This window comes from Grampus griseus (assembly GCF_964374135.1).
Source record: "Grampus griseus genome assembly, chromosome: 13".
NCBI classification, from domain to species: Eukaryota; Metazoa; Chordata; class Mammalia; order Artiodactyla; family Delphinidae; genus Grampus; species Grampus griseus.
This window is the reverse complement of record NC_139007.1, coordinates 21,872,256-21,899,739: the sequence shown is the minus strand read 5'-3', so window position 1 is coordinate 21,899,739 and position 27,484 is coordinate 21,872,256. Positions and strand designations below refer to the sequence as shown.

The 27,484-nt window shown below is 38.0% G+C and overlaps 1 protein-coding gene across 1 annotated transcript; it reads left to right on the top strand.

Moving 5' to 3' along the window:
- Nucleotides 1–1,811: 1,811 nt before the first annotated feature.
- SRSF12 (serine and arginine rich splicing factor 12) lies at nucleotides 1,812–21,400 on the top strand. Its single transcript, XM_082668555.1, has 5 exons — nucleotides 1,812–1,888; nucleotides 10,183–10,282; nucleotides 11,602–11,710; nucleotides 11,886–12,027; nucleotides 18,006–21,400. Exons 1-5 carry the CDS (start codon nucleotides 1,824–1,826, stop codon nucleotides 18,373–18,375), a joined length of 786 nt encoding a protein of 261 aa, XP_082524681.1. The 5' UTR covers nucleotides 1,812–1,823; the 3' UTR covers nucleotides 18,376–21,400.
- Nucleotides 21,401–27,484: the final 6,084 nt, after the last annotated feature.

The window sequence follows — 27,484 nt, the reverse complement described above, 5'->3', positions numbered from 1 at the left end:
GCAAGACAAAGAGGAGAAAGCCGCATGAAGACGGAAGCAGAGATCGGAGGCACCAGGGACCAGAAGAAGCAAGGAAGGATCCCCCCGAGTGCCTTTGGAGAGAGTGTGACCCTGCCAACACCTGGACTTCAGACTTCTGGCCCCCTGAACTGTGAGAGAATACGTTCCTATCAGCTTAAACTACTGAGTTTGTGGTAATTTGTTCCAAGAGCCCTAGCAAACCCATATGGTCAGCATTCCAAACTTCCCTATCATACACTCAGCCTGCTCCCCAGCCTCATTTTCCTGTTCTTCTCCAGCCTGACGCTCCTGTTTGCCTCCTTTCATTTCCTGTATTGCCTCAAAGCCTTTGCACATGCTGTTCCAGTGCATGGATTGCTCCTCTTCATTCTTCAAATATTTCTCCAATACTCCTCAGGGAAAAGTTCAGTGACCCTCTAGGCCTGCTCACCAAGCCCCATAAGGTACCCTTCTAGCAGCATGTAGCTCTTTTCATAGCCTTTAGCCTAGTTTGTGTGTTTATTAGTGCCATAATTCGAGTCTGCCTCCTCTGCCAAACTGTAAGCTTCCTGAGAATGGGGGGCCCTCACCCACCCCTTATATTCCCAGGCCAGGCCTGAGCTTGCTTTGCCATAGCAATCACTTTTTGAATGAATGGCCACTATTCCAGAAGCATTTGCCGACTTTGGTAAACTCTCACAGCCTTTGAGACCGCTGTGGGCTAGGTAGGGTGACCATATTATTTACCCTCCAAAAGCGACCACTTCTGAAAAGGGGTGCTACTAACAATTACAAGTCACCTGGCTACAGTCCTGGTAACAGGCTGTACTGACCACAGGAGCAAATGTGAAGGCAGGAGGATAACCAGAAGAGGATGGATATGTTTGGAGAGACGTGAAGAGGATAATTTAAATTTGCTTAATTGCCTCTGCATTTTCATTGATTCCCTCTACACCATGTATGCATTTGTTCATTCTTTTATTGTCTGGTCTTCACTCATCGATGTGATGTAAGCTCTCTGAGGACTGGGACTTGGCCTCTTTTGTTCGTTGCTCTAAAACGCACCTAAAATAGTTCCTGGTGCATAGCAGGTGCTCAATAAACACTTGAATGAACGTACTCAGAGCTGAACGGCGTACCCTCAATGAATAATGGATGAAGAATCAAAACAGATAGAAAAAAATCCTCCCAGTTTGAAAGCCTAAAGAGACTCAACACTAAAGGGGACAGGAGGCGGAACAATTGCCCCCGCCTTGGGCTGAGGATGCAAGAATGAAGGCCCCAGCGTCCAAGCGGCCGTTGCGCGGTTGAACTCAGCCTTCACCCCGCCCACTCCCCCCTCGTGACACCCTCTCTCCGGAAGCTCCCTAGCCCCCGGCTCATCCGCTTCAGCCCCTACAACCGCTCTGGTTCCTGCCCTCCTGTTACACTCTGACCCCAGTCGTCTCCTCCCCGAATCCCATTTGACTCCGGGACCCCCGCGCGACCCCCTCTCCTGATCCCCTCAATCCCTGGCCTCCTGCACCGCCCCCGTTTCAGACGCCCTGGAATCCTGGCACGCCGCGTCGCCCCCTCCCCGCACCCCGCTGGGCGTCGGCGCCGCCCCCGCCCCCGCCCCCGCCCCCGCGAGGTCCGCACAGACTGACTCGCGCCGCACAGCGCTTCCCCCGCGCCCGCCTCTGCGGCTGCGCGCTGGCGGGGCCGAGGCGGAGGGGAGGGGGTCGCGCCGGGGGCCGGCGGAGCTGCTTTGGCTGCGGCGGCAGCAGGAGACGGAGCGAGCCCGGCGGCCACGGGCAGACCCGGAGGGAACGGAGGAAGCGGTCATGTCTCGCTACACGAGGCCCCCCAACACCTCCCTGTTCGTCAGGAACGTCGCGGACGCCACCAGGTGAGCGGCGGTGCCGCCTCAGGTTGGGGCGCGGGGGAGGGGCGGGTAACGGCCGCGGGGCGGAGCCCGGCGGCGGCCCGCGGGTCTGCCTAGCACCTCCCCGCCGGCTGGGCCGGGGCGCTCCGCGGAGGAGCCCTTCCCGGGACCGGCGGGAGCCCTCGGGCTACTCGGGGCCTGGGCGGGACTCGCGCCTCCGCCCTCCCGGCCGGCGTTCCGCCCCGCTGCGGCCCCGCTTCCGGGCCCCGTAGCGCTTGACCGCCCCCGGCACCTGGGCGGCGGGCCGGTACCCATCCCCACCGCGAGAACCGGCGGAGCGCCGGCTGACTCTTGCCCGGGAGCCGGTCCCTCCCCGCCTCTGGCCCTCAGTGTTCCTCGGGTGGGTGCCTGGGTCTCGCCCCTTTGTCGCTGTACCGGGATAAAGCCGCGCATCTTGCCTTCTAAATGGGAAGGAATTGGGGATGGTGAGAACGCGTTACGGAATAATGCGTACCTTGGGCCTTACGATTCCCTTTGCCTGTAGTCGGTAGTCTGGTCTACTTACAGGTGGTGCTGGTTAAATTTTATTCGTTGCAGTTTTATACTATATACAAAGGATAACTTCAGTGGATGAGATTTCTGTGTTTTTCTTTAAAGTTCTGAGTGCAATATAAACACCCATCATAACGGTTTGGATAGACTTCCCTGGTCGGTTCTGATGCACTCAAACCACCCGCCCCTCTTTGGAGAATTCTGTCTACATAGTACCTGAACATAGATGTTAAGGAATGACTTCTTATAACAGTGTCTTTCTCTCTTAATAGGGGCCAGAGGAATGCCGGGGCGGGTGGACATTTTGATAAATGTCTAAAATAATAGACATTTTCGTATCACTGGGCTTGCTTAATTTACTCTCCAGCACCATCCCAAACTTTATAGGTATGCAGGATTATCTTATTGTACATAAGGGAAAGCTGCAAGTCAGCGTGTTAATGACTTACCTGGGGCTTCACAGCTGGAAACATATTGGAGCGCTTGACTCCAGAGCCATCAGGAGTAATCATCATAATTTACCTTTGAGAAGTAAATGTTAGGTCTTTTTAAAAAATTTGATCCCTGCTATTATATATATGTGTCACAACTGTAAACTGTGAGTTAATATACTTTAACATCCTAAAGATGCCTGTGTTTACATTTCTTCTCTCAACCTGTTTAATCAATATATTACATAGAAAACAAGCAAAATTTATAACTTGGGTAAGATTAAAACAATTCCTACAGTTAAACAGACCACTTGAATACTGAATAAGATCAAGCCTCTCCAGTGTGCCTACAAAAAAATGAAAGGTTTCCAATTCTAATGGCCACAGGGGCCAGCCAGGGTAATATGAATGAGTGAAGATGTCACGTTAAGGGACAGTAGGATGGTATGGACCCTGGCAAATGAAAAAGAACATGTGCCATCTCAGCGGGACAGTGACTGCTACCAAGCTTCAGCTGATAACTGCTGTATAGACATTTGGACTTGTTTTAAATGTTTAAACATTGTGTAGGCCAAACAAAACATATACACATGTGACACATGACCTCTGATCTAGATAATCAAGACTGATAATTGAGATTTATTGATTTCCTTTTCCATTTTTTTCACGACTTTCTATCACTGCCACTGGGGGACAGTCAAAATCTAGGAGGTTTGTATTAATGAAATTATAATAATCGCTAACATTTGTTGAGTACTCACTGTATACCAGGCACTGTACTAAAAACTGTACTATGTTATCTTATTAAATTTTCAGTAACCTTATATAACAGATAAGAATCTGAGATTTAGAGACATTAAGTATCTTTCCTAAAACTGCACAGCTGTTGAGTAATGTTATGAAAGTAGAATCATCACATGTAACCTTAATTAATAGTTTTTTTTGTACAAGGTGGCATATAGTCTAAGTTAACTAGCAATATGACACCTAGACACATTTTATTTATTTATTTATAATTAATTAATTTTATTTTTGGCTGTGTTGGGTCTTTGTTGCTGCGCGTGGGCTTTCTCTAGTTGAGGCGAACAGGAGCTACTCTTTGTTGCGGTGCGTGGGCCTCACTCATTGCAGTGGCTTCTCTTGTTGCAGAGCACAGGCTCTAGGCACATGGGCTTCAGTAGTTGTGGCACGTGCTCACAGGCTCTAGAGCGCAGGATCAGTAGTTGTGGTGCACGGGCTTAGTTGCTCCATGGCATGTGGGATCTTCTCAGACCAGGGTTCGAACCCGTGTCCCCTGTATTGGCAGGCGGATTCTTAACCACTGTGCCACCAGGGAAGCCCCCTAGACACGTTTTAAATTAGCTTTAACATTTGGTATGCTTATAAAGAAAATCATTGGGATATATGTTAAAACAAACAGGGTATAAAATTATAAATACAGTTTGAATTCAATTACATAAAAAAATGAAGGGAAAATCTATATATATCTTATAGAAAATGATCCTGGAAAGAAATCCCTTTGAGTGGTTTTCTTTATCTTTTTTTTGTTTTGTTTTTTTTGCGGTACGCGGGCCTCTCACTGCTGTGGCCTCTCCTGTTGCGGAGCACAGGCTCCGGACGCGCAGGCTCAGTGGCCATGGCTCACGGGCCCAGTCGCTCTGCGGCATGTGGGATCTTCCTGGACCGGGGCACAAACCCGCGTCCCCTGCATCGGCAGGCGGACTCCCAACCACTGCGCCACCAGGGAAGCCTGAGTGGTTTTCTTTATCTTGTTTTCATATTTTATTTAATGTTAGTTTTATAACAAAGCCAAATTTTATTTTAAATGTTTCTTTGAAGTGGCCATTTTAATACATATGATAAAGCACAAGACATTAAAACACATTATAGGTTAGCATTAAATTTGTTAGGAATGAAATTGAGCACAAGAACTAAAGAAAGATTTTAAAATTTTATAATTTGTGTTATGTTTCTCTTCACTGGTGAAGTAAGATGTGGACCAGGAAGAATATTAATTTTAAATCTTGGCATTTTGTGTACAGTAATCTTTTTAATGTCAGATATAGTTTTCTGTTGGAACAAAGTAATGTCGAAATCTCAAAACATTCTCACTTTGATGCTTTTACCATTATGTTAGGTTGGGGAGTACCCATTAAGTACTTCTCTTGGATATACTTAATAGCATTCTTTGGTTACAGTGTGTATGAGGCTACATTAATATTGATATCAGTGGTCATGTAGAAAAAGCATTAAACAAAATCCAGCGAGATTCATGATAAGAAGTCTCAGCAAACTAGGAAGAGAAGGGAACTTCCTCAGCTTAATAAAGGACATCTGTGAAAAACCTATAGCCAATAACATACTTAATGATGAAACTGAATGCTTTCCTCTTATAAGACAAGGATGTCCACTCTCACAACCTCTATTTAGCATTTTATTGCAAGTCCTAACCAATGCAACAAGGCAAGAAAAAAAAGACATAAAAATTATAAAGGTAAAAGTAAAACCTGTCCCTATTCTTAGGTGACATGTTTGTTTACATAAAGCTATAGTAACTAGTAATGAGTTTCAGTGAGTTATTAGGATATGAGGTAAACTTAGTGAAAATTCTATTTCTGTATACTAACAGCAAACAAATAATGAAAAAAAATTTAATTCCATTTATCTTAGTATTAAAAACATACTTAGGTGGGACTTCCCTGGTGGCGCAGTGGTTGGGAGTCTGCCTGCCAGTGCAGGGGACACGGGTTTGATCCCACGTCTGGGGGGATCCCACATGCCGCGGAGCAACTGGGCCCCTGCACCACAACTGCTGAGCCTGCACTCTAGAGCCCACGAGCTATGGTTGCTGAGCCCACGTGCCAGAACTACTGAAGCCCGTGCGCCTAGAGCAATGACAAGCCACTGCGATGAGAGGCCCGCGCACCACAGCGAGGAGTGGCCCCCACTTGCCACAACTAGAGGGCCTGCACGCAGCAACGAAGACCCAATGATGAAGACCCAGCGCAGCTATAAATAAATAAATTTATTTAAAAAAAGCAAACATAAAAACATAGGAATAAGTTTCACAAAAAAAACACGTAAAAACCTTTGCATTGAAGGAGACTATAACACGTTGCCAAGAGAGATCAAAGACCAACATAAATTGATAGATATACTTTGTTCTTAGATTGAAAGATGAAATTTTATTATCAATTCAGTCCCAATTGATTATAGATTCAAGGCACTCCTGCTCAAATGCTTTTTAAAAAATAGAGACTAACAAGTTAATTCTAAAATATATTAATATACAAAGGATCTAGAATAGCCAAAATAATTTTGAAAAAGGTCATTGAAGCTGGAAGATTTATACTACCTGACTTAAAGATTTACTAAAAAGTTACAGTACTCAAAACAGTTTGATATTGGCCTAAGGATAGACAAATATATCAGTAGAACAGAATAGAGGGTCCATAAATAATCCATACATATAGAGTCATTTGATCTTTGACAAAGGCACTAAAGCCATTAGAGAAAGGAAAGTCTTTTCAACAAATGGTGTTGTAACAACTGGATGTATGTACTAATTTTATGAAAAAAATGTGCTGCAGCCTCTACTTCACGTAATTTGAACTGGATCATCAATTGAAATGTAAAAGATGAAACTGTAAAGCTTGTAGAAGAAAGCATGGGAGAATATCTTCATGACTTGGGGATAGGCAGAGATTTCTTATAGAACAAAGACAGTAATTACCATAAAAGAAAAAGGAATATTGATAGATTTCTCCAAAATGAAAATTTCTGTTCATTAAAAAATAGCATTAAGAAAGTAAATAGGCAAGCCAAAGACTGGGAGAAAATATTCACAAAACATGTATCTCACAAAGGACTTTTTCTCAGAATAATAATGCACTTTTACAACTCAATAATAAAAAGACAGATGTTATTATTAAAAATGGGCAAAAAACTCACACTTTCAAGAGAAAAATATCCGAATGTCCATTTAGCACATGAAAAAGTGCTCAGCATCATTTGTTGTTGCAGAAATGCAAATTAAAACCACAGTGAGATTCCACTTAACACCCACTTGAATGGCTAAAATTAAAAAGACTGACAATACCAAGTGTTGACAAAGATTGGCACAACTGAAACTTACATGTTGGTGGTGGCAGTATAAAATGGTGCAACCACTTTGCAGAACTGTTTGGCTCTTTCATAGAAATTAAATATATACATCCTCTCTAAAAACCCAGAAATTCTGCCCCTGGAATAAATGACCCATAAGCATGTAAAGATGTTGCACCTCACTGGTGTTTAGGTAAATTAAAATTCAAATAATGAGATACACATTCACCTTATATCCTTCAGAATGGCAAGGAGTAAAAGATGTTAGTGAGGAGTTGGATCCTTAGAAATTCTGATGCATGTCTTGAGGAGTTTAAGTGGATTTGGCTACTTTGGGGAGAGCATGTAATGAAGCTGAAGATATTTGTACTCTCCAACCCATCAGTTGCATAGCTAGTGGTACATCCCAGAGAACTCTGAAGAGCTCTAGGAAGCACACGCATCATAATGTGCGCTCTAGCACAGTTTGCAGTTTAAAAAAGAAGCATTTTAAAATGTTCATCCACAGAAAGATGTATGAATAAATTGTGGTTTATTCATAACCATACCAATACAGAGTTAAAATGAGTGAACTAGAGCTACATGGAGAAATCTCAAGGGAAGAGAAGGAAAGGTAGAGAATTTTACAGATAGTTTGATACCATTTATGTGCATTTGCAGTAGAAATACAAAGTTATGCAGAGGAATGAGGAACACCAACGGTTGTTTCTAAGGTAGGAGGATGTAATATTTCTTAAAAAATACTAAAAATTACAGCAAATAGGGCAAGTGTTGAGATATAATAAATCTTGTTGGTAGATACATGGGTGTTTATTATCTCTATACATTTCTGAATGTCAAAATAGATCACACCAAAAATGCAAAAATAAATGAAAACAAAACAACAGCTCACAGGTGAGGGAGTGGAGACAATGAAAGAGAACCAGCTCTTTTGAGATTTGTTCCTTCAGACTTCTGGGATTCTAAGCCTCTGTGACACACACACTGCTCCAGCCTCTTTTATATTATCTAGGATCCTCTTCTGTCAGCCACTCATATTTGGTTAATGGAATTGGTTGCCTCCTAAGACATTTATTTGAATACTAGCTTTGCTACTGGCTGTGTGTACCTCTGGGCAAGGTGACTGCTCTCACTCTGTCTCCTTGACTATTAAATGATAACAATGTGTTCTTTGCTCATTAATACAGCAGATGCATACTGAGCGCCTACTGTGTGCCAAGCAACTATGCTAGGTACTGAGATACACTAGTGAAGACACCTGCTTTAGAAGCGATTCTCAATCCTGAGCCTCAGAATTGCCTATGAAACCTTTAAAAACTTTAAACATAACTGGGGCTCACCATGGGAAGCACGAATTAGGTCAAAGATTAATGCATCAGGCTGGAATGCCTGTTTCTATAATATCTCCTTCACAGATGATTGCAATATTCAGGAATGGTTGAGAATCTTTACCCTGTAGTGTATGTTTTATGGGAGCAGGAATTGTGTTTTTCTTGTTCTCTATCATATTCCTAGAGCCTGGCCCATAGTACATATTCAATAAGTATTTGTTGAATGAATAAACAGAAGAAAAAAGACATTATCACTGTCCTCTAAATCTAAAGTTAATAGTCTCTCAGAGAAGGCAGACAATTAAACATGTTATATTGAGTATTAAATGAAATAAATATAATAAATAGTAAAAATATAATAAAGTTTGTCATAATATTGCCGGCACTGCCTGGTATGTAGTGGCTACTTAGTCAGTGTTAGTTGAATCTTTATGTAATAACTCCTAAATCCAATCTCTAGCATTAATCACTGACTTCTAGTCTTGAAAAGAAAATAACTAATATAACTAATATAATAACTAATATAATTCGTATAGTCACCGTTTTCAGTTGCTTACAGAATTCTTACAGATATTCCACCATCACCTCAGATTTGGCATTTCTAACCCTGAAAGTTTCTTCTTTTGCCTCTCCTCCCTCTTATATTGAACTGTCTTTTCCAGCTATCTAATTTTTATCATGGACACCATCTTTCTTTCATTTACCCAAGGTAGAAGCTTTGCAGTCATCTTAGGGTCTTTTTTCTACACAATATGTTTTGAAATACTCTTATATCTTCTGAGCCGTGTTTTGTGCTCATAGCTTGATTTTGAATCTCTAAGATCTCCACGAGGCAGCAGGGTAGAGTGGTTACAAACCCAGATTAGTGTCAGACTGTGGGAGTTTGCTTCCAGCTCTGTTGCTGGCTGGCTTCCTGACCTTAGGTGAGTTCACTTGTCTGTGCCCTCATCTGTAAACATCTGTTGTTATGGGAATTTATAAATGCATTACAACTGTCAACTATTAATGCTAAGTATTTTATCTCTTCAGTTAAATTGTAGCTCCATGAAGACAAATATTATGCCATGTATTTCTTTGGTGTCCCCTCTTTAGTACCTATCACAGTAGAAAGCATATAAGTGACTCAAAAATTCTTGTCAAATTTGAGATTATGGTAGTTATTTTTGCTTTATGTTTACTAGTAAAGCAACCATTTTTCTTTAAAGCCTGAGAAATAATTTTAGGACTTCTTTAGAATCTAATTCTTGCTATCTGAAAACAATGAACATAAAATGTGAAATTATAGTGAGATGAATGTGTTCTTAATGAGTTAATAGAACTCTCTGTATATTGACAATTGAAAAGTCTTGTAATAGGAGTAACTTTCAGAAGTGGATATGCTATATATAAAATAGGTAACCAACAAGGACCTATATTGTATAGTACAGGGAACTGTACCCAATATTTTGTAATAACCTATAAGGGAAAAGAATCTGAAAAGGAATGTATATATATACACACACACATACATATATACACACTCTGAATCACTGTGCTATACACCTGAAACTAACACAGTATTGTAAATCAACTATACTTCAATTAAAAAAAGCAAAAAAAAAGTGGATGTCCTCGGTTAGTGTTTCCTCAACCTGACTAAGCATAAAAGCACACTGCTTGTAAAAGTACAGATTTCCAGATGTCATGAATCAGAATCTCCAGAAATGAGACCTGAGAATTCGTTATTTTCTTTATTTTTTCCTTCTTTGCTAAATCCTGGGTGATTCCTGTGAGAGACAATTTTAGATAATGCTAGTCCATATAATATACTTTCTTTTGAAGGTTTCAACTGGATTTCTGTAGGCAAAATATTTTAATCCAGCTATTCATATTTCTTTACCTTATTTCTAAAACACTTCAGGCCTGAGGACTTGCGCCGTGAGTTTGGTCGATATGGCCCTATAGTAGACGTTTACATTCCACTTGACTTCTACACTCGCCGCCCGAGAGGATTTGCTTATGTTCAATATCCTTTATTTTACTGTGTGCATGTGAATAGACTACATACATTTGCATATACATATATGTACTCAGGAGTATATTTTATGAGATTAATACTGCCTAATTAAATGTGTTTATTTCTTTATCTCAGAAAATCTAAAGCAGTCCACAGTAGCTGGCAAGCGCCCCTCAGTTTCAACCAACCTGTTAGCTAGAATCCAAGCATAAACCGAGCAGGCGAGACAAAAGGCACCTAAAGTTCAAGCATCAAGGAGTAAAGAGGGAGGGTGGACACAGATATAAAGACCTGGAAGAGGGGAAGTCTTTATCAAGCAAAAGACAAAGCCAACACCAGGTTGAGACTTCGGCTTTCCTACATTTACTCAGAGTTCCAGAATCAAAGCCAAGTCTGATGTTGTTGGTTCTGCGTCTCTTATAAAGTCCATCTTGCAAGCCCTAAAGAATAAAGGTCAAGGTTCAAGATCAAGTGACATTGAGGTAATTGCCAAAGTCTCATTTTGTATTGCATTACTTGAGCTTTTTCTGTTTTCTATTTTTAAAAAAGTTAATCCAGCAACAACCTCCTGAAATACAACTATTTAGTCGTTTTATATAATTTGTTTCCATTTATTTAGGTTTAATATATAATTTATATATATAAGGGAGTTTAGTGGGGTATTAGGAATCAATATATGTAATTCCAGATATTTGCAGATTGTTTATATCTTTTATAATCATATCCCAAATAATAAAAACATAAAGGTATTTTAAAGCAGTAGGTTCAAAGTTAAATATCATTTTTAAAGAACCAAATCAGTTTTGAATATATGTTTTAGCTCACTTACATGTGTGCACTTTTGTTTATAAGTAATTTCTCCTAAATTAATTTAAAAAGCCTTTTAATGAAAGAGTAATTTTAATTTCAGAATAAAGATTTCTGCATGCTGATTTTTTTTCAGTGAAAAACCTGATAAATCTTTTACGTAACAGAAGGGAGTGAGTCCTAAACAGTTTATTTGATAATACTAGCCAATGTTGGACTTATCTTTTTCTCATAACATGTTTCTAATTATACATGCATACTACAGCTACACTGATGTATACATTAAAAATATAGAGATTTGTTTCTGTTTTCATTTTTAGATTCACTCTTCTGAATCATAATGGGGCATTTGTTTTGATAATAAGTGACTTTTTTTCTGATTATTCATATTATATTAGAGATGTGAGCTTAATAACTTGAGCTTGTTTTCCTAATAATTTCATGTCACATGTAAATAATTCTTTAAAAATAATATTTTTATTTGATATCTGATGTTCAAAGTGTCCTTAACAGCTAGTCATATTTGAAGATGTTCGTGATGCTGAAGATGCTCTTTATAACCTCAATAGAAAGTGGGTATGTGGCCGTCAGATTGAAATACAGTTTGCACAAGGTGATCGCAAAAGTAAGTGTGACTAAATAGTGGATCTTGTTTATTTAGCAGAATGAATTTCAGCAATGACTGATTTTTTTAATTTAAAATTCTTTCCGAAAATACTATTCGAGTAGTTTATTTATTGAGTGGTTATTTATTGAGGTTTTCAGGTAATGAATTATAAATCTTGAACTTCATATTCTAGCACCAGGCCAAATGAAATCAAAAGAACGTCACCCTTGTTCTCCAAGTGATCACAGGAGATCAAGAAGCCCCAGCCAAAGGAGAACTCGAAGTAGGAGTTCTTCATGGGGAAGAAATAGGCGGCGGTCTGATAGCCTTAAAGAGTGAGTACAAAATTAAACAGTTTTCAAAAACAGGCCACCAGAATCATTTTATTTAATATACATAAAAGAAACAACTTTTGTAGAAGGATATGCTCTTCTCTGTTTGTCATGTATTGTTATTTTAACTTGGGTTTATTAGATACTTTCCAGTGTTTTCATTTCATGACAGACTTAACTTTAACCTTTTTAGTAGAAAGATAATATATACTGAGGAAAAAACGAAAAATTAAACAGTGTATACTTGGGCTTCCCTGGTGGCACAGTGGTTGGGAGTCCGCCTGCCCATGCAGCGGACACGGGTTCGTGCCCTGGTCCGAGAAGATCCCACATGCCGCGGAGCGGCTGGGCCCGTGAGCCATGGCCGCTGGGCCTGCGCGTCCGGAGCCTGTGCTCCGCGGCGGGAGAGGCCACAACAGTGAAAGGCCCGCGTACCGCAAAAAAAAAAAAGTATACTTGACAAATAAAATGAGGATTTAAAAAAAATAAAATTTTCCTAAATGAACCCCCAGATTAAGAATCTTGAAGTCTTATGATTAAAAACTCATAAGAAATACAGTGTAATCACTGTGAAAGGAAGTTGACTAAAGTTAATGTAAATCAATATATTTATAAAAGGCAAATTATTTTCAAGAATATATTCCAAGTATGGTAGTATTGTAGGAAGAAGACATAAAAGTGGTAGATTTTTCAGAAAAAGATATTTGCAAGTTATCTATTTTGCCTGCTAGGAGTTTGTTTCTGTTAGAATAATAGTAAATCACAATGGAAATTAATTACTTGGTGAAGCTATTTAAGTAATAACTGAAATTGTACTAGCATGCCTGAATTCCTAAACACTTAGGCACTATTTATCTTGAGTTTTAATGCTGTGATTTTTTTCATAGGCATGTAGAATTTTAAGGTGAATTCTGTCCTTGAAGAATGATCAGCGTTTACACTAGTATCCTCTTTCTATGAGTAATAAGAGTTGGCTCTCCTGGGGACTTCCCTGGTGGTCCAGTGGTTAAGACTCTGTGCTTCCACTGCAGGGGGCGAGGATTTGATCCCTGGTTGGGGAACTAAGATCCCACATGCTGAGCTGTGCAGCCAAAAAAAAAGAAAGAAAGAAAAAGAGTTGGCTTTCCTGGGCCATATGTTGTACCCCTATGCTGTCCCCTGACGACATAGCCTCAAATCAAAAATGATCTGCAGAACTGCTCACTTTCACTCCAGTCCTTCCATTCCTCAACTCCAAGAGCCTAGACAAGGAAAAGCCCAACATAGGATATATGTACCAGAGCTAGACAGAGAGTCCTTGCCCCAAGTCCCTAGTTCTAAAAACAAGACTGTGAAGTGGCCTGGCTCCAGTCCCTCCAGCCAAGTGGAAAGAAAAGATAGGAACAGAAATATCCAAGAATCTTGATTACTAGAAGATGTGGCCTCTTCAGAGCCCTAGAAACTTACATGTCAGCTCGGTCCCTCTCCTTGGGTATGAATCAAATGCTTTGATTTTGGCTCATTCTGAGGGAGGCATGCAAGTAGAAGGAAGCCTTAAGCTCCTTTTTTTTTTTTTTGTGGTACGCGGGCCTCTCACCGCTGCGGCCTCTCCCGCCGCGGAGCAACAGGCTCCGGATGCGCAGGCCCAGTGGCCACAGCCCACGGGCACAGCCACTCCGCGGCACGTAGGATCCCCCTGGACCGGGGCATGAACCTGCGTCCCCTGCATCGGCAGGCGGACTCCCAACCACTGCACCACCAGGGAAGCCCAAGCTCCTTTTATAAGCCAGAAGAACCCAGGTCAGGATTGAGCCATCACCAAGATTGGTAAAGAAATATTTAGGAACAGTCATACTGTGTTCTGGAATTTGATTCTTTTTATCATACTTTGATAGTATAAGAATATAAACCTCCCTTGTGTCTGTGGAGAATAATCCATTTTGTTCCATGGCTAAGGGATAGCCATTTTCCTACTGATGATTTGAGATTTTGACACTGATACACTCAAATACAAGTTACATTTATAGAACGTAAAATGTGGGAACAAATTAAGAAATTTTACATGCCATGTGTATAGGAAAGTCACACCAGTACCAATGGTACTGCCTCTGGCTTCATGAAGGACATGAATAGTAAGAAAGTGATGTTCAACAGTTCACATTACTATAAATTAATGAATGGTTAATAAACCAAAAATCAAAGTAGATGTAATATTGTATCTAAAGCAGCACTGCCCTAATTTATTGAATAATATCTACTGGCCTTGGTGAAAAAGACTTAGTTTTAAAAGAAAAGGAAAAAATTGCCCATCTGATTCATTAAGAATATAAGCAGTTTCCAAATGTGTTAGAGCCTTGATTAACCAGAACATTCACAGCATTTTCTGCCTTCTAGTGGCAGTATACTACTTGGCTGGAGAAAAAACAAAAAGAAGTCTGTCAGTTATCCCAGTCATCAATGGCGTATCAGGAATAGAAAGAACGGGGACTCCCTGGTGGTACAGTGGTTAAGACTCCTTACTTCCCCTGCAGGGGGCCTTGGGTTTGATCCTTGGTCGGGGAACTAAGATCCTGCATGCAGAGCGTCCAAAAAAAAAAAAGAAAAAACCACATTTTCTTGTAAGACAATGCTGTTCTGCTCTGTTCTAGTTATAAGACCGTTGCTTAACCTCTCTGACCTCAGTGTTTTTTATTTGTAAAGTTGTATTATAGAGAATGCAAATCTTACCCAGCTTTTAAGTTTCATAAGGATCAGATTGTATGTGTGTGTATGTGTATGGGTCAGCATATAGATAAGTCTAACATGTACTATAAATATATTCAATGTATGTGTTGTATTACCTTAGATAAAAAGAGGTCACTGCTTTTGCCTTTAGTGGATGTGGGAAAAAACTAGTTTGCTGCTATCATTAGACTGTGAACTCTTTGTGGAGCAAGGACTTTTGTCTTAATGCTTAATATCCCTAGCATTTATCAGTAGTCCCTTACTCAGATATTCCATAAATCTTTGTTAAATTTGTGTCAGTGAATGTGTATATACTCCTAAATATTCCTGAAGAATGTTAAAATGGCCCCTAGTCCAAATATAGCATCCTTTTTTTTTTAAGTTTTATTGAAGTGTAGTTGATTTACAGTGTTCTGTTAGTTTCAGATGTACAGCACGGTGATTCATTTATATATATATATATTCTTTTTCAGATTATTTTCCCTTACAGGTTATTACAAAATATTGAGTGTAGTTCCCTGTGCTATACAGTAGGTCCTTGTTGGTTATCTATTTTATATGTAGTAGTGTTTATATGCATCCTTTTTCTTTCTTACGTTAGAATTTTTTTTCCCCAAGGACAATTTTCCCATTTTGTTTTCTGCAACTATCTACAATAGGAATGAAACAATTTCTAAAAAACTGTGCTTTTAAAAAAATTAAAATAAAATAAAAGACTGTGCTTTTATTCTAAAATATATTCTACATCAATATGTTTATACTTTCCAGTGTTCTTTGTTCCTTCCTGTAGTTCCATGCTTCTACCTGGGATTATTTTCCTTCATCTTGAAGCATTTTTACCGTTTCTTAGAGTACAAGTCTAATGGCAGTGAATTCACTCAGTTTGTCTGAAAACATCTTTATATTCATTTTTGAAAGATATTTTTGCTGAAGATAGTGTTATAAGTTGGCGGGAAGTTTTTTTCTTTCTTTAATAATGTCATTCCATTGTTCTGATATCCACAGTCAGTCTTAATGTTGCTCCTTTGAAGGTAATGTGTCTACTGTTCTCTAGCAGATTTTCAGATTTTTCTCTGACTTTGGTTTTCAGCAATTTCACTGTGACATGCCCAGCATAGGTTTCTTTGTATTTATTCTACCTGAGGTTTACTGAGTTCCTTGAAATTGTGAGTTATTATGCCTTTCATTAGTTTTGGAAAATTCTAGGCCATCATCTCTTCAAACATTGCTTGTACCTTATTCAGTTTTTCCCTTAGGCCACATGAGTATGTACCAAATAACTCTTATGCTCTGTTCTGGATTTCTTAAAACTTCTTTTCTCATTGTGTTTCACTATAATATTTTTCTAATAACCAGTTTGCTATTTCTTACTTCTGCTGCATCTAGACTGCTATTAAATCCATCTAATGACTTTTTTAAGTTCGAATATCATGTTGTTGGTTCTAAAATGTCCATTTGATTCTTTTTATAGATTCCAGTATTGTTTAAATTCCCCATCTTTTTTATTTCTTTGTCTTTTCCTCTTCTTTTCTTTTTTTTTTATATTTTTTGGGCTGTGCCACGTGGCTTGTGGGATCTTAGTTCCTTGACCAGGGATCAAACCTGGGCCCCCTGAAGTGGAAGCTCAGGGTACTAACCACTGGAATGCCAGGGAATTCCCTTATTTTCTTGAACATATTAATCATAGTAATTTAAAAAATTATTTTCTGAATAATGCCAATATCCAAATTATTTTGGGTCTCTTTCGTTTTATTTTCCTTAGCTTTTAGTCATTTTTTTCTGTTTTTCACATACCTCATAATTTATTTATTTATTTTTTTTGTGGTACGCGGGCCCCTTTCACTGTTGTGGCCTCTCCCGTTGTACACGCTCCGTTCGTGCAGGCTCAGCGGCCATGGCTCACGGGCCCAGCCGCTCCGCGGCATGTGGGATCCTCCCAGACCGGGGCACGAACCAGTGTCCCCTGCATCGGCAGGCAGACTCTCAACCACTGCGCCACCAGGGAAGCCCTACCTCATAATTTTTTATTGGATGTTGGACATTACTGTTGAAAGATTATAGAGGTTTTGGATGGTATGATTCTCCAAAGAAAGCTGTTTTCTTCTAGCAGGCAGAGCATTGGCAGATCACCTTGATCCTGTCAAGGCTTGGTTTGAGGCACTGTTAAGGCTGATCCATTTCAGCTTTACACTTACTCCTAGGGCATGACCCTTAACCTGGAGGATGAGGCCCTTCTGACTTCTTAATTGAAAGCCTGCGTTGTCACTCAAGGCTCCTTGACCTTTTGGGGGGCTTGAATTCCAGCCCTCTCAACAGCAACTCTGTATCTGAGAAAATTTCAGCTAAGTTCTTTTTTTTTTTTTAACATCTTTATTGGAGTATAATTGCTTTACAGTGGTGTGTTTCTGCTTTATAACAAAGTGAATCAGCTATACATATATCCCCATATCCCCTCCCTCTTGTTCAGCTAAGTTCTTAAATCTTCCAGCTGCTGTTTTCTGCTGACCTCTTAGAGTCTCATCCTGTGCATGTGCAACTTGGAAGATGGCCAGCGACCTGAGGAGAACTTGTAGGCAGATCTTAGGGGATGGGGGTTGCCTGCAGTGTCCTCACCTCTGGGATTTTCGTGTCTCCAGTCCTAGCCATTTTCGTGGCCCTGAATTCTAACTTCTGTCTCTGCAGCTTAGTCCAATAGCTGTTTTCTAGTTGGGCTCAAGTCTGCCATGCTGGCATTTGGAAAATGGTCTTAGGAAAAGAGCCATGGCTTATAACCCCTCGAGTTCTGCTTGTGTTGGTAATTCTCCAGTGCCTTTTAACAGTTGTTTTATAAATGTTGTCTATCTTTTTTATATAGCTCTTTTCTATGGGAAGATTAGTCTAGAACAAGCTGCTCTGTCATGGCAAGATTCAGAAGTCCTCCATCTAGGTTTATGTCTTTATAAACATTTGATAAGATTTAAATATTTTCTTTCTTTTTTTCCCTTCAGATTTTCTAACCTCTTAGGATTATGTAACCCAGACTAAATATGCAAAATAAATATATTTTTCATAAGATACATTGATATCTAGCAAAGTCAAAATCTTTTGGTCAGATATTACAAACTTGTACTTATGTTTGAACCAGAAGCATGCATGATAAAATTAGAGTTTCTTTTAGCTTATCCAATAAAAACATAACTAATGTTATATAAAGTATATAAGTTCCTGAAAGTGTTGTTTCCTAACCTATTATGTATTTTTGTGTGAAATATATACTCTGATATTATGGATGTTTGCAGGTCCCGACACAGGCGATTTTCTTACAGCCAGTCTAAATCTCGCTCCAAATCACTACCAAGGCGATCTACCTCAGCAAGGCAGTCAAGAACCCCAAGAAGGAATTCTGGTTCTAGAGGACGGTCACGGTCCAAGTCCTTGCAAAAAAGGTCCAAGTCGATAGGAAAATCACAATCAAGCTCACCTCAAAAGCAGACTAGCTCAGGAACAAAATCAAGATCACATGGAAGACATTCTGACTCCATAGCAAGATCCCCATGTAAATCTCCCAAAGGGTATACCAATTCTGAAACTAAAGCACAAACAGCAAAACACTCTCATTTTCGATCTCATTCCAGATCTCGGAGTTACCGTCATAAAAACAGTTGGTGAACAGCGACAGAAGAGTGCTACGTAGTATTTAATATGTTATTAAACCTCTCGTTATGTTAAATAAAAATTCTTCAAGGCTTACAGAAAAAGTGAGTTGATATTAGTTATTTGGGCATGTGCAAGAGATAAAATCTCTCTATCTTGGGTTAAGATTTGGTCTCGATTTAAGGGCCCATACCACAAATTATGATGTGAGTAATGTCCCATTTTATGGACCATTTTTTGTTTACATTGTGGCAGAAGGGTACTTTTCAAAGGAAATGGAACTAATTTGGAAAATTAGACTTGGATGTTAAGAATAATGCTAATAACTTTTACGAAAGTATTTTTTACTTTAAAGCACTTTTCTTTCATGTAAAAAGTAATTATGACTGTATAATCGCATAGGGCAAACTTAAGACTATTTGACATCTTACGTCTCCTTTTTGTTTTCTCTTTAAACTTGGGCCAATTCCTGATGGATATTAGTTCATATTACAAAATTCTGACATTTCTAAAAGTAGAGTTTATAGAGAGATCAAGTGTTCAAAAGATACATTCTTTCCTGAGCTCAAAAAAGGTTTTATTTTTACTGGGTGGAACAGTATAGATAAGTTGACATTAAATTGCATTCTATACCACATTTATTCACTTCAGAAATATCAAAACGTTATAAAAATTCTGAATTTTGAATGGTTTGAGACGAAAAATGATGTGCAACACTCATAGTCCAAAAATTCATATCAAGCCTTACACATTTGAAGAGTGGTACATTTTGTATAAAAATCATACTTTATACTGTTAATTCTGCATACCTACTTTTCATCTACTGCTTAATTTTTCTTTTTAGAGCTCTAGCTGATGACTTTAAACTGTATAGAATAACTCTTATTTATTTTTGGAAATGTTTAGTACCTTGTATTAAGAAACTCAAGACTGCCTCCTCAAAAAACAACTTTGCAATATTGGGATTTACATTACACTGCCCTTCATTTTTTTAAGCCAAATAGCTTTATTGATATTCATTGCTTTTGTAGTTGTTAAAACTAAGAATTTCTTTAAAAATGTGTTTGTAGATTATGTTTTTCAGAGGGTTTTGGTAGTATTTGTGATAAAATGGTTTTGCATATGGTTATTATAGGGGATATATTTATAGAGCTCTACTTGTGTACCTTGTTGAATTACATTGAAATTAAAAGTTCTCAGCCCATACAGTTAATATTTGTATCTAGAGTGCTTTAGAAAAAAAATATGTCTTATATTTTTAGCATATAGGAGCCAATATTGCTTCCATTTGTTCTGAATACAAATTCCATCTTTTTTTTGCATTTTACATCCTGTGTGTAAGAAATAACTTTACAAAATAATTTATATGCTGGTAATATTTGGACAGGTACCGTAAATTCATGTATATTGTACTTTCTGAGTAGATTTTCTCTAATCATAGCAAAATTTATTTCAAAATTATAGCTCTTTGAAGTGTTCAAATGTAATAAAACTTTAGTTATAAAATTATGTGGCAGTATTGAAAATTGAGAGAACAGTCTGAAGAAAGAGCAAGACAAATACTGATTTTTTTGTATCTTCTAAGTAAATGTTTGGGTTTACATACACATATATGTAGTTATTCCAAATACTAATTAGGAGTTGATTATAGTGTCTTTACATTTAATCATTATATCTTAGTAAAAAGTTAATAAGGCAGTGTTTCTGAACATGCTTAATCCTTCGATTTATCTCTGATTTGGTTTTCCACTGTAATCCCTGGGCTGCTTAGGGAGGGTACTGTTTGGTTTGATGGAAAAACTGGAATGATAATAGTTTAAACTTTCTGATCATTTACTATGTGCTTGGCACTGCTCTGTAAGTTTTACATTACTCGCTCATCACAACAGCTTTATGAGGTCAGTACCACTGCAGATAAGGTAAGTGAGACGCAGAGAGGTTAAATGACATGCACAAGGTCACACAACCATTACACTTTGGAGCTGGGTGGTGGCTGGGCTCCATACAGCCCTCCCTGATCACCATGCTTGTCTTTTTGGAAGAAAAAAGTGTTTGGCAGATATATGCTAACCTAAGATAATATTGAGAGGAAAAGGAGAGAATAGAATTTGGAAAGGAAATGATTATAGGGTTCAGTGAAAATGGGTTCTGTGACTGAGTGGAAATTGATTGGCAGTTGTGCTGATACCCTGGAAAATTGTCCTCTGGGTACATCTATTCTAGGGTTCACTTCTGCTGTAGAATTGTTTCTTGGACCTTTTAAGAGAGGATACTTAGAGTAAGATTGTTAAATAAAGCAAATGTATCACACATCTGTGATCATTTCCTGTAAAGATAATATATTTACTCAGGTACTTCCTATGTTTGGTGTAGGGGCAGTGCCTACCTCCATTTGTTCAAGATTCATAGAGGATAAGTTAATGTCAAAGAAGATAAAGGTGGCTACCATGACTGCTTGGTTTCTTTCTCCCCATGAATAATTCACATTTCTGTGTAGCAGCTGGTATTTTGTAGCTGCAAACGTAATGGGGGAATATGCCAAATTTTTTATCTGTAGTCTGCGGTTTAATCTTGTGCCTCTGGGCTGTTTATTTTTAAATGTAAAATATTAACTAATTTCAGGACTTTATATGTTATCTGAGATAACGACTATTCTAAGACATGATGTTGTATTACAAATAAATAAGAATTTCTGCTTTTATTCCAATTCCATTGCATGAAGCAAAATTAGTCGAAGTTTAAAGGAAGAAGCGTTTAGAAATACTTTTATAATTCTTCTATACTACATTAAAATTGTAATTTCTTATTTAGAGTTAAAAATTAAATTTGTTTTCCAGACAGGATGGTAGAATATTTGGGGTATCTGTATAAATAAATACATGCTACTTACACAGGAGATCTTAATCTGGTATCATGAAACCGAAGCTTCAGATCTAGGTCCTCTAGATATTCAAACAAGTCCGTGACTCTTGGTATTTTAAGGACCAGTGGTTCAGTGAGACATACGGATATTACTCTCAAAACTCATATATTTGATTAGAAAAATTTAAGTATTAAATGAAGATTATGAACTTAGCATCTAAATTACTCCCTTGATGAAACTAGGGTATTTAGGATCATAACATTAGCTCTGGCATTGATCGAACCATGTCAGTTTAGGCCCTCTGGAAATTTTATATCATGTACCTTTAAAAAGATGCTCTTAAAATTAAGCAAATTAACCACAGCTTTGTGCATCCCAGACAAGGCCCCATTGCCTCACACAGACAGCCTTGGGGGAGTAAGCACTTCATTCCTGACTGGGCTAGGGCCTGGCCCCCACTGCTTAGAGAATGCCCCTAATGCACTGATCCCATCCCAGGAACACAATAGAGCTGGGACAGCCCACAGAGAAGGTGAATGGACTGTAATTGATCGATTGACTGTGATTATAGAATTAAATTGGGTACATCTTTTGAAAAGAAGCAAATTAAGTGTAGAGATACTATAGTCAAAAACCTATTTAGAAATATAATATTCCCTTATAGAAGTGTTAGATATGCCAGGTTGATTGAACTTCATTCAAGTTAAAACAGTACTTCACAATAATGACAAATACCATTTTTTATTTAAAGGAATCATGTGAGGAAAGACTGAATTTAAAAATATACATAGCATACTATACCACATCAGTAATATTTTCCAAAAAAAAAGGTATAATGTTTTTATTTTATTTTGGGGAAAGGGTTATATGATTAGTCTTTCTTGAATCTTATGTTCTAGGAATGTACCACAATTTTGAATTTATGAAAAGAAATAGTATCAACTTGTGGAGATAGATGGATGCTCAGTGGGTTAATGGTTACTGTTTTTTAAATGTATTATGTGATTTAAAGCATATGTTTGGTTCACATGTTTCAGAACACCATATTCAACCTACCTGTAAGTTTATGAACTAGTAACGTTACAAATTAAAATCAGGAATATCTTAGGGTATGTCAGGTTTCAGGTTCTTTCAGAATGCAGACAGAAAATTTAAAGGGTCAGTCTCTCCAGATGAGACTATCTAGCCAGTAATCAGTGCTTTGTGCTAGAAATGGATTGATTGCATGTTTATTACTGTTTGATCTTATGTATTGCAGCTTGTGTAGGATGAGCAGTTTCTCAGAAAAAGTGTAATTGAAACAAGAAGCAAAATTACCACTTTTCTAATTTAGGAGTATAATTCTGTGAACTAAATGCCTAAGAACTATATGCTTTTTAGAAATGTGTCCATAGAAATTGAGGAAAACCACATTCTAGTTTTCTTGGCTTACTCCTTATAGTATAGACTTAAAATGCTGTTAAATTGACTAATTTCAACAAAAATCTCAATATAAAATAGTCTTCCAGGCTCAAGTGATAGCCTTTTTTTTTTTTTTTTTTCAATACTAAGAAAAATTCAGTGGATTTCTTTGTGGGGGAAGTTAAGAGCCATTCCTATGACATTTGTGAGGTGGTGTCTGCTTCGTGGGAATACTACTTTACACCTTGAGAAAAAGTACTCTGTTGAAGACCTTTTTTCAAAATCGACATAAGCTGTATAACTGGTCTGACTCTTCAGGGCATTCTTATATTTTAAAAATGAGATGGAATGTTACTTAAATTTATTTTAACACGTAAAATATTTATATAATTTCATAAGAACCTTAAGGAAAAGCATTAACATTCACATTGTCGGTAAACCTTAAGATTTGGGCCTTAAAATGTTAAATGTAACTGAATTAGCAAAACTAATGCTCTAGTTTTGTTAGAATATTCATTATAATTTTTAATGTGTATACAAAGTCTAACCATTTTTGGTGTTATTTTATACTTTATAATTCCCTACTCTTGCCATATAATCTATGTGGGATTTTTTTAAAAATACCACTTAAAAACATGGATAAAAAATTTTCTAAAATTTATTTGTAGTGAGGTGTCATAGAGTCTGTCATACAGAGTGAAGTATATCAGAAAGAAAAATACTGTATTCTAACGCATATATATGGAATCAAAAAAAAATGGTACTGATGAACCTAGTTGCAGGGCAGGAATAAAGATGTAGACATGGAGAATGGACTTGAGGACACGGGGTGGGAGTGGGAAGCTGGGGCGAAGTGAGAGTAGCATTGACATGTATACACTACCAAGTGTAAAATAGATAGCTAGTGGGAAGCAGCCGCACAGCACAGGGACATCATCTCGGTGCTTTGCGATGCCCTAGAGGGGTGGGATAGGGAGGGTGGGAGGGAGACGCAAGAGGGAGGGCATATGGGGACATATGTATGCATATGGCTGATTCACTTCGGTGTACAACAGAAACTAACAGTACTGTGAAGCAATTATAGTCAAAGATCTATTAAAAAATAAAAATAAAATATACATGAAAAGCACTTGTATGAGGTGCTCTTAGCTGCCTGTCCGTAGTCAAATATAACTGATACTGTAAGAGGTTTTGGTGACTGCACTTTTGTCCACCTTTTATCTACCTTGACTAGAAGGTGGTGTTTTTACATGAATATCTATCATGGAAAGTGGAACTACACTTAAGGAATAATTTTAAATGCTTTTAACTTTCCATTAACTCCACTGATATTAATTCAACATTAAAGGCTTTAAAGAGTAGGCGCCAACCAAGTGTTAAGAGTTGCACCCTGCTTTGCCCTTCTACCTCCTGGTCACTCAGTGCTCACCAGCCCTTCGGCCATCCCCTTTCTTCTTTGGGAATCTCAGACAGACACACTTCCTTACGCTACTTGAAGTTCAAGTTATTCCATGTTAGATAATTCTTCAACTTTCCCCTCAAACGATGGGCAGTTATTATAAATGCCCTTCAGAATCTTTATAGTCTCCACCTACCTCTTTATCCTCTCCTAATTAAAGTTTCTTCAAGCTTTAACATTTATTTCAACATTAACATTAAATGTCAACTGTCACATTTCCCAAATAAGACAATGCTTAAATACAGTATCCTTTCTCTAATCTTTCAGTTCTTGTTTACAATGGCTTTGGTATTTCAGTCATTGACTAGAATTGTTCCATTATTTTAGAAGTGTTATAACCAACTAACCAGCCTAGTTGAAAGAGCAAAGAAAAAACATTTAGGATATTCAAAGTTTACATCAAAAGATTGACTTATTTGTGCTTAATGTTACATGTAAGTGAGCTTTTGGAATTATTGGCAAATACTCAACTTCTGTGTAATGTTGGAGTGAACTAGTAAAGCAGCGTTAACTTTCCCGAATTCTGTTAACATTTTGTTGTAAAATTCTTTAATAAGAAAGTAATCTTAAAATGAACACCCATATACCCACTACGTAGATTCTACAGTTAAAAGTTATGCTTGTTTTATCACATATATTTCCATCAATCTTCTCCTCAATTATTTTGAATTTAACATATAGTAAATTTTTGAAAATTGGAATATTCATAAGTGGGCTATTCCAATTAAAGAGTGATCAAAAATCTTGGTTGAATATCTTTTGTAAACATAATTCTATTTTCTTAGTTTTGAAATTCAGGGTCTGGCTTCAAACATCAGATGATTTACAGTAACCTAAGAAACACAAATGGTTAAGGAGACTGGACTGAATGCACAGTGACTAGGACCCTTGGAAGGCTGATGGAAAAGGGTAATCCAATCTTTGATGTTAATCCTTTTGTTTTAAAATTTGAGAGCCCTTAGTGTCTGATCAGTTGAAAAGAGTAAGGGCAATTTCAACGTTGGAAGGGACGGTTGAGAGCCCTTATTATAGCAAGAAGATCCCCCAAACTGTAGATCTCTCTAAGGGTTTGGTAGGAAGAACCAAAGCCCTCTGATTCCATGTTGCCAAATAGAGTGAAATAATAAAGATCTTCCTTTTTAAAGATCTTAACTGTTAGAAGGCAGTTTTGAGTTCAGTTAAATCAAACATTTCCATGTTGGAAATAAAAGTCATCAAAATGTCTTCTACTTGCCATCCCCTCTTCAAGATTCTAGACTCTTAAGAACACATTTGTAATTCTGTTTTGACAACTAATCAGGTTAATCTCTAATCTTAGAACAATGGAACTATCTGTAATAATTTAGGAGTAGCTATATATATATGACCAGTTTTGGAGGAGTCTGATTAGTATCTATTATCTTTACAATCATATATAAAATACCACATTTTCCTGCCACTTTATGTAGTAGACTGGGAAAAATTACTTAACTTTCCTGGATCCTTTCTTACACATGCATAAAAGTTATCGTATGAATGACTAGAGAAATGAAGTTTTCAACGTTATTGCTTAAGAATGTCATTTTGTCTTTTAAGCTATTATACATTCAAGATATATGATCTCTCCTAATTAAATAGAGCTTGAATAGAACCTGTAGCCTCCTTTGACAAATGTGCATCTGATTTTCCATGATTATCCATGTAGGCTGCTTTCTGCCAATTCTCCCGTTTTTCCCCTTCCTACCATTACTTAATTCAGAGACCGTAATTAATGCCACATCATCTATGATAAACTATTCCTCTAACAGAGGGAACTTTAAATTTGTGTCACCAGTTCTACACTAAGGAAACATTACTCTAAACTCTGCTTTAGAAAATGAATTCTGAGATCTTGACAGTGAACCCACAGTAAATGTAACACCTTCTATAAGTCTTAAATTGTAATTCACAAGTTTAAGTTTGGCAAATACAATTCCTGGGTGTTAGGAATATTACTCATACATTTTAGCATATTTAACTTAGAACTCCAAGAGAATTGCAAAGGATATGAAAAGTAACTTAATCCGAAAACTGTCAGATTAATTCAAGACAATCTAATCCAAGAGATATAAAGAAAAAGGGTTTAGTTCAACCATAAAATAGATCATCCCTATTCTTAGAACTTTATCCACCCCACAGCTTCAGAGAATCCTATCTAAAATTTTCAAGAAAGTTTCTTTCAAAGGTTAATTTTTATGAGCTTTTATAAATAGCACTGTATAAAATGTACTCTCAAATTTCCTTTCAGATACAAAAACAAGTAGCTCCTGAACTACACGATTTGTGCCTACAACAATCCTGCTTCCTACACCATCTCATCTCAGCACAGACACACTCTTTCCCATTTGGAGACTTGTATTTGGCAGTCTTTGAAAGATTTATGGATAGCTCAGGGCTGAAAGAGCAGGCTTGTGATTTTTAAGTGTTTTCATTCTGCAATGTCCTTCAAAGTTTTAAGTATATAGAGGAAGATAATGAGACTCAGCCTTTCATACCCAAGTATAAGTACATATGTTTGATTCCCTCAACGTGAAGCAGGTATCAACTGCATAGAGTGCATGGGATTTGGGGGCCTTCCATTCTCTAAATAAAGGATAATTATTCAGCAGTATGATGGGATGGTCATTAGAAGGGGGGAGATTTACAAAAAGATATAGAATGTTAAAAGATCAGTTTCACCCAGCATCAAAACTTGGACTAAGGGAAGGAAACTTTGTTCCTCTTCAGCAGCTGGGCCCCTGCTGTCTGAATCCAGAACTTAACATTAGAACCGTCCACTAACATAGACTTTTACAGGTCAGTAATAACTAACCACCACTTAACACTTTCAGAGGAAATACTTTCAGTTCAGCAACTAATTTACTATCATAGATGAAGTTGAGAGTCCACAGGAGGCAGAAAAGATGAGGTCAAGAGTACTGGTAAAGGTGTTAAACCCAGTGAGGGAAAAAAGAATATAGGAAGACAAAATATTTCAGTTCCATATTCATGTTGTAATTAGTGCTTCTGTGCACTATTACCAAAGCTGTACCTCTCAGCCTGACCTATCTTCTACTTGCTGTGTGTTTCCACGTGGATATCCTACATGCATCTCGAAGTTCAACATGCAAATCAAAATTACCTTCCTCTATAATTTCAACCCCCTCCAGAGTTCCCTAATTGCTGGTTTTAAATTCCTGATTGCTCAATTTAAAAATTCTTTTCTTACCCTTCATTCAGTTGCTGAATTCTGAATTCTACCTCCAAAGTATCTCCCAAGTAAGGCCATGCCCCTGTATACCCTCTGATAATATCCTTTAAGGCTCTTTTTTAAACCACTGAAATATCAAGTGGCTTTCATGTCTCAAGCTTTCCCTTTCCAAACTGTTCTCTGTATTTTCACC

What these genes read in the sequence shown, in the direction of transcription:
- SRSF12 (XM_082668555.1), top strand. Translation starts at nt 1,824, where the DNA reads ATGTCTCGCTACACGAGGCCCCCCAACACCTCCCTGTTCGTCAGGAAC. An exon ending in GCCCGAGAGGATTTGCTTAT is followed by an intron (nt 10,283 to 11,601) that starts GTTCAATATCCT and finishes CCTTAACAGCTA; the next exon opens with GTCATATTTGAAGATGTTCG. An exon ending in CGGTCTGATAGCCTTAAAGA is followed by an intron (nt 12,028 to 18,005) that starts GTGAGTACAAAA and finishes GGATGTTTGCAG; the next exon opens with GTCCCGACACAGGCGATTTT.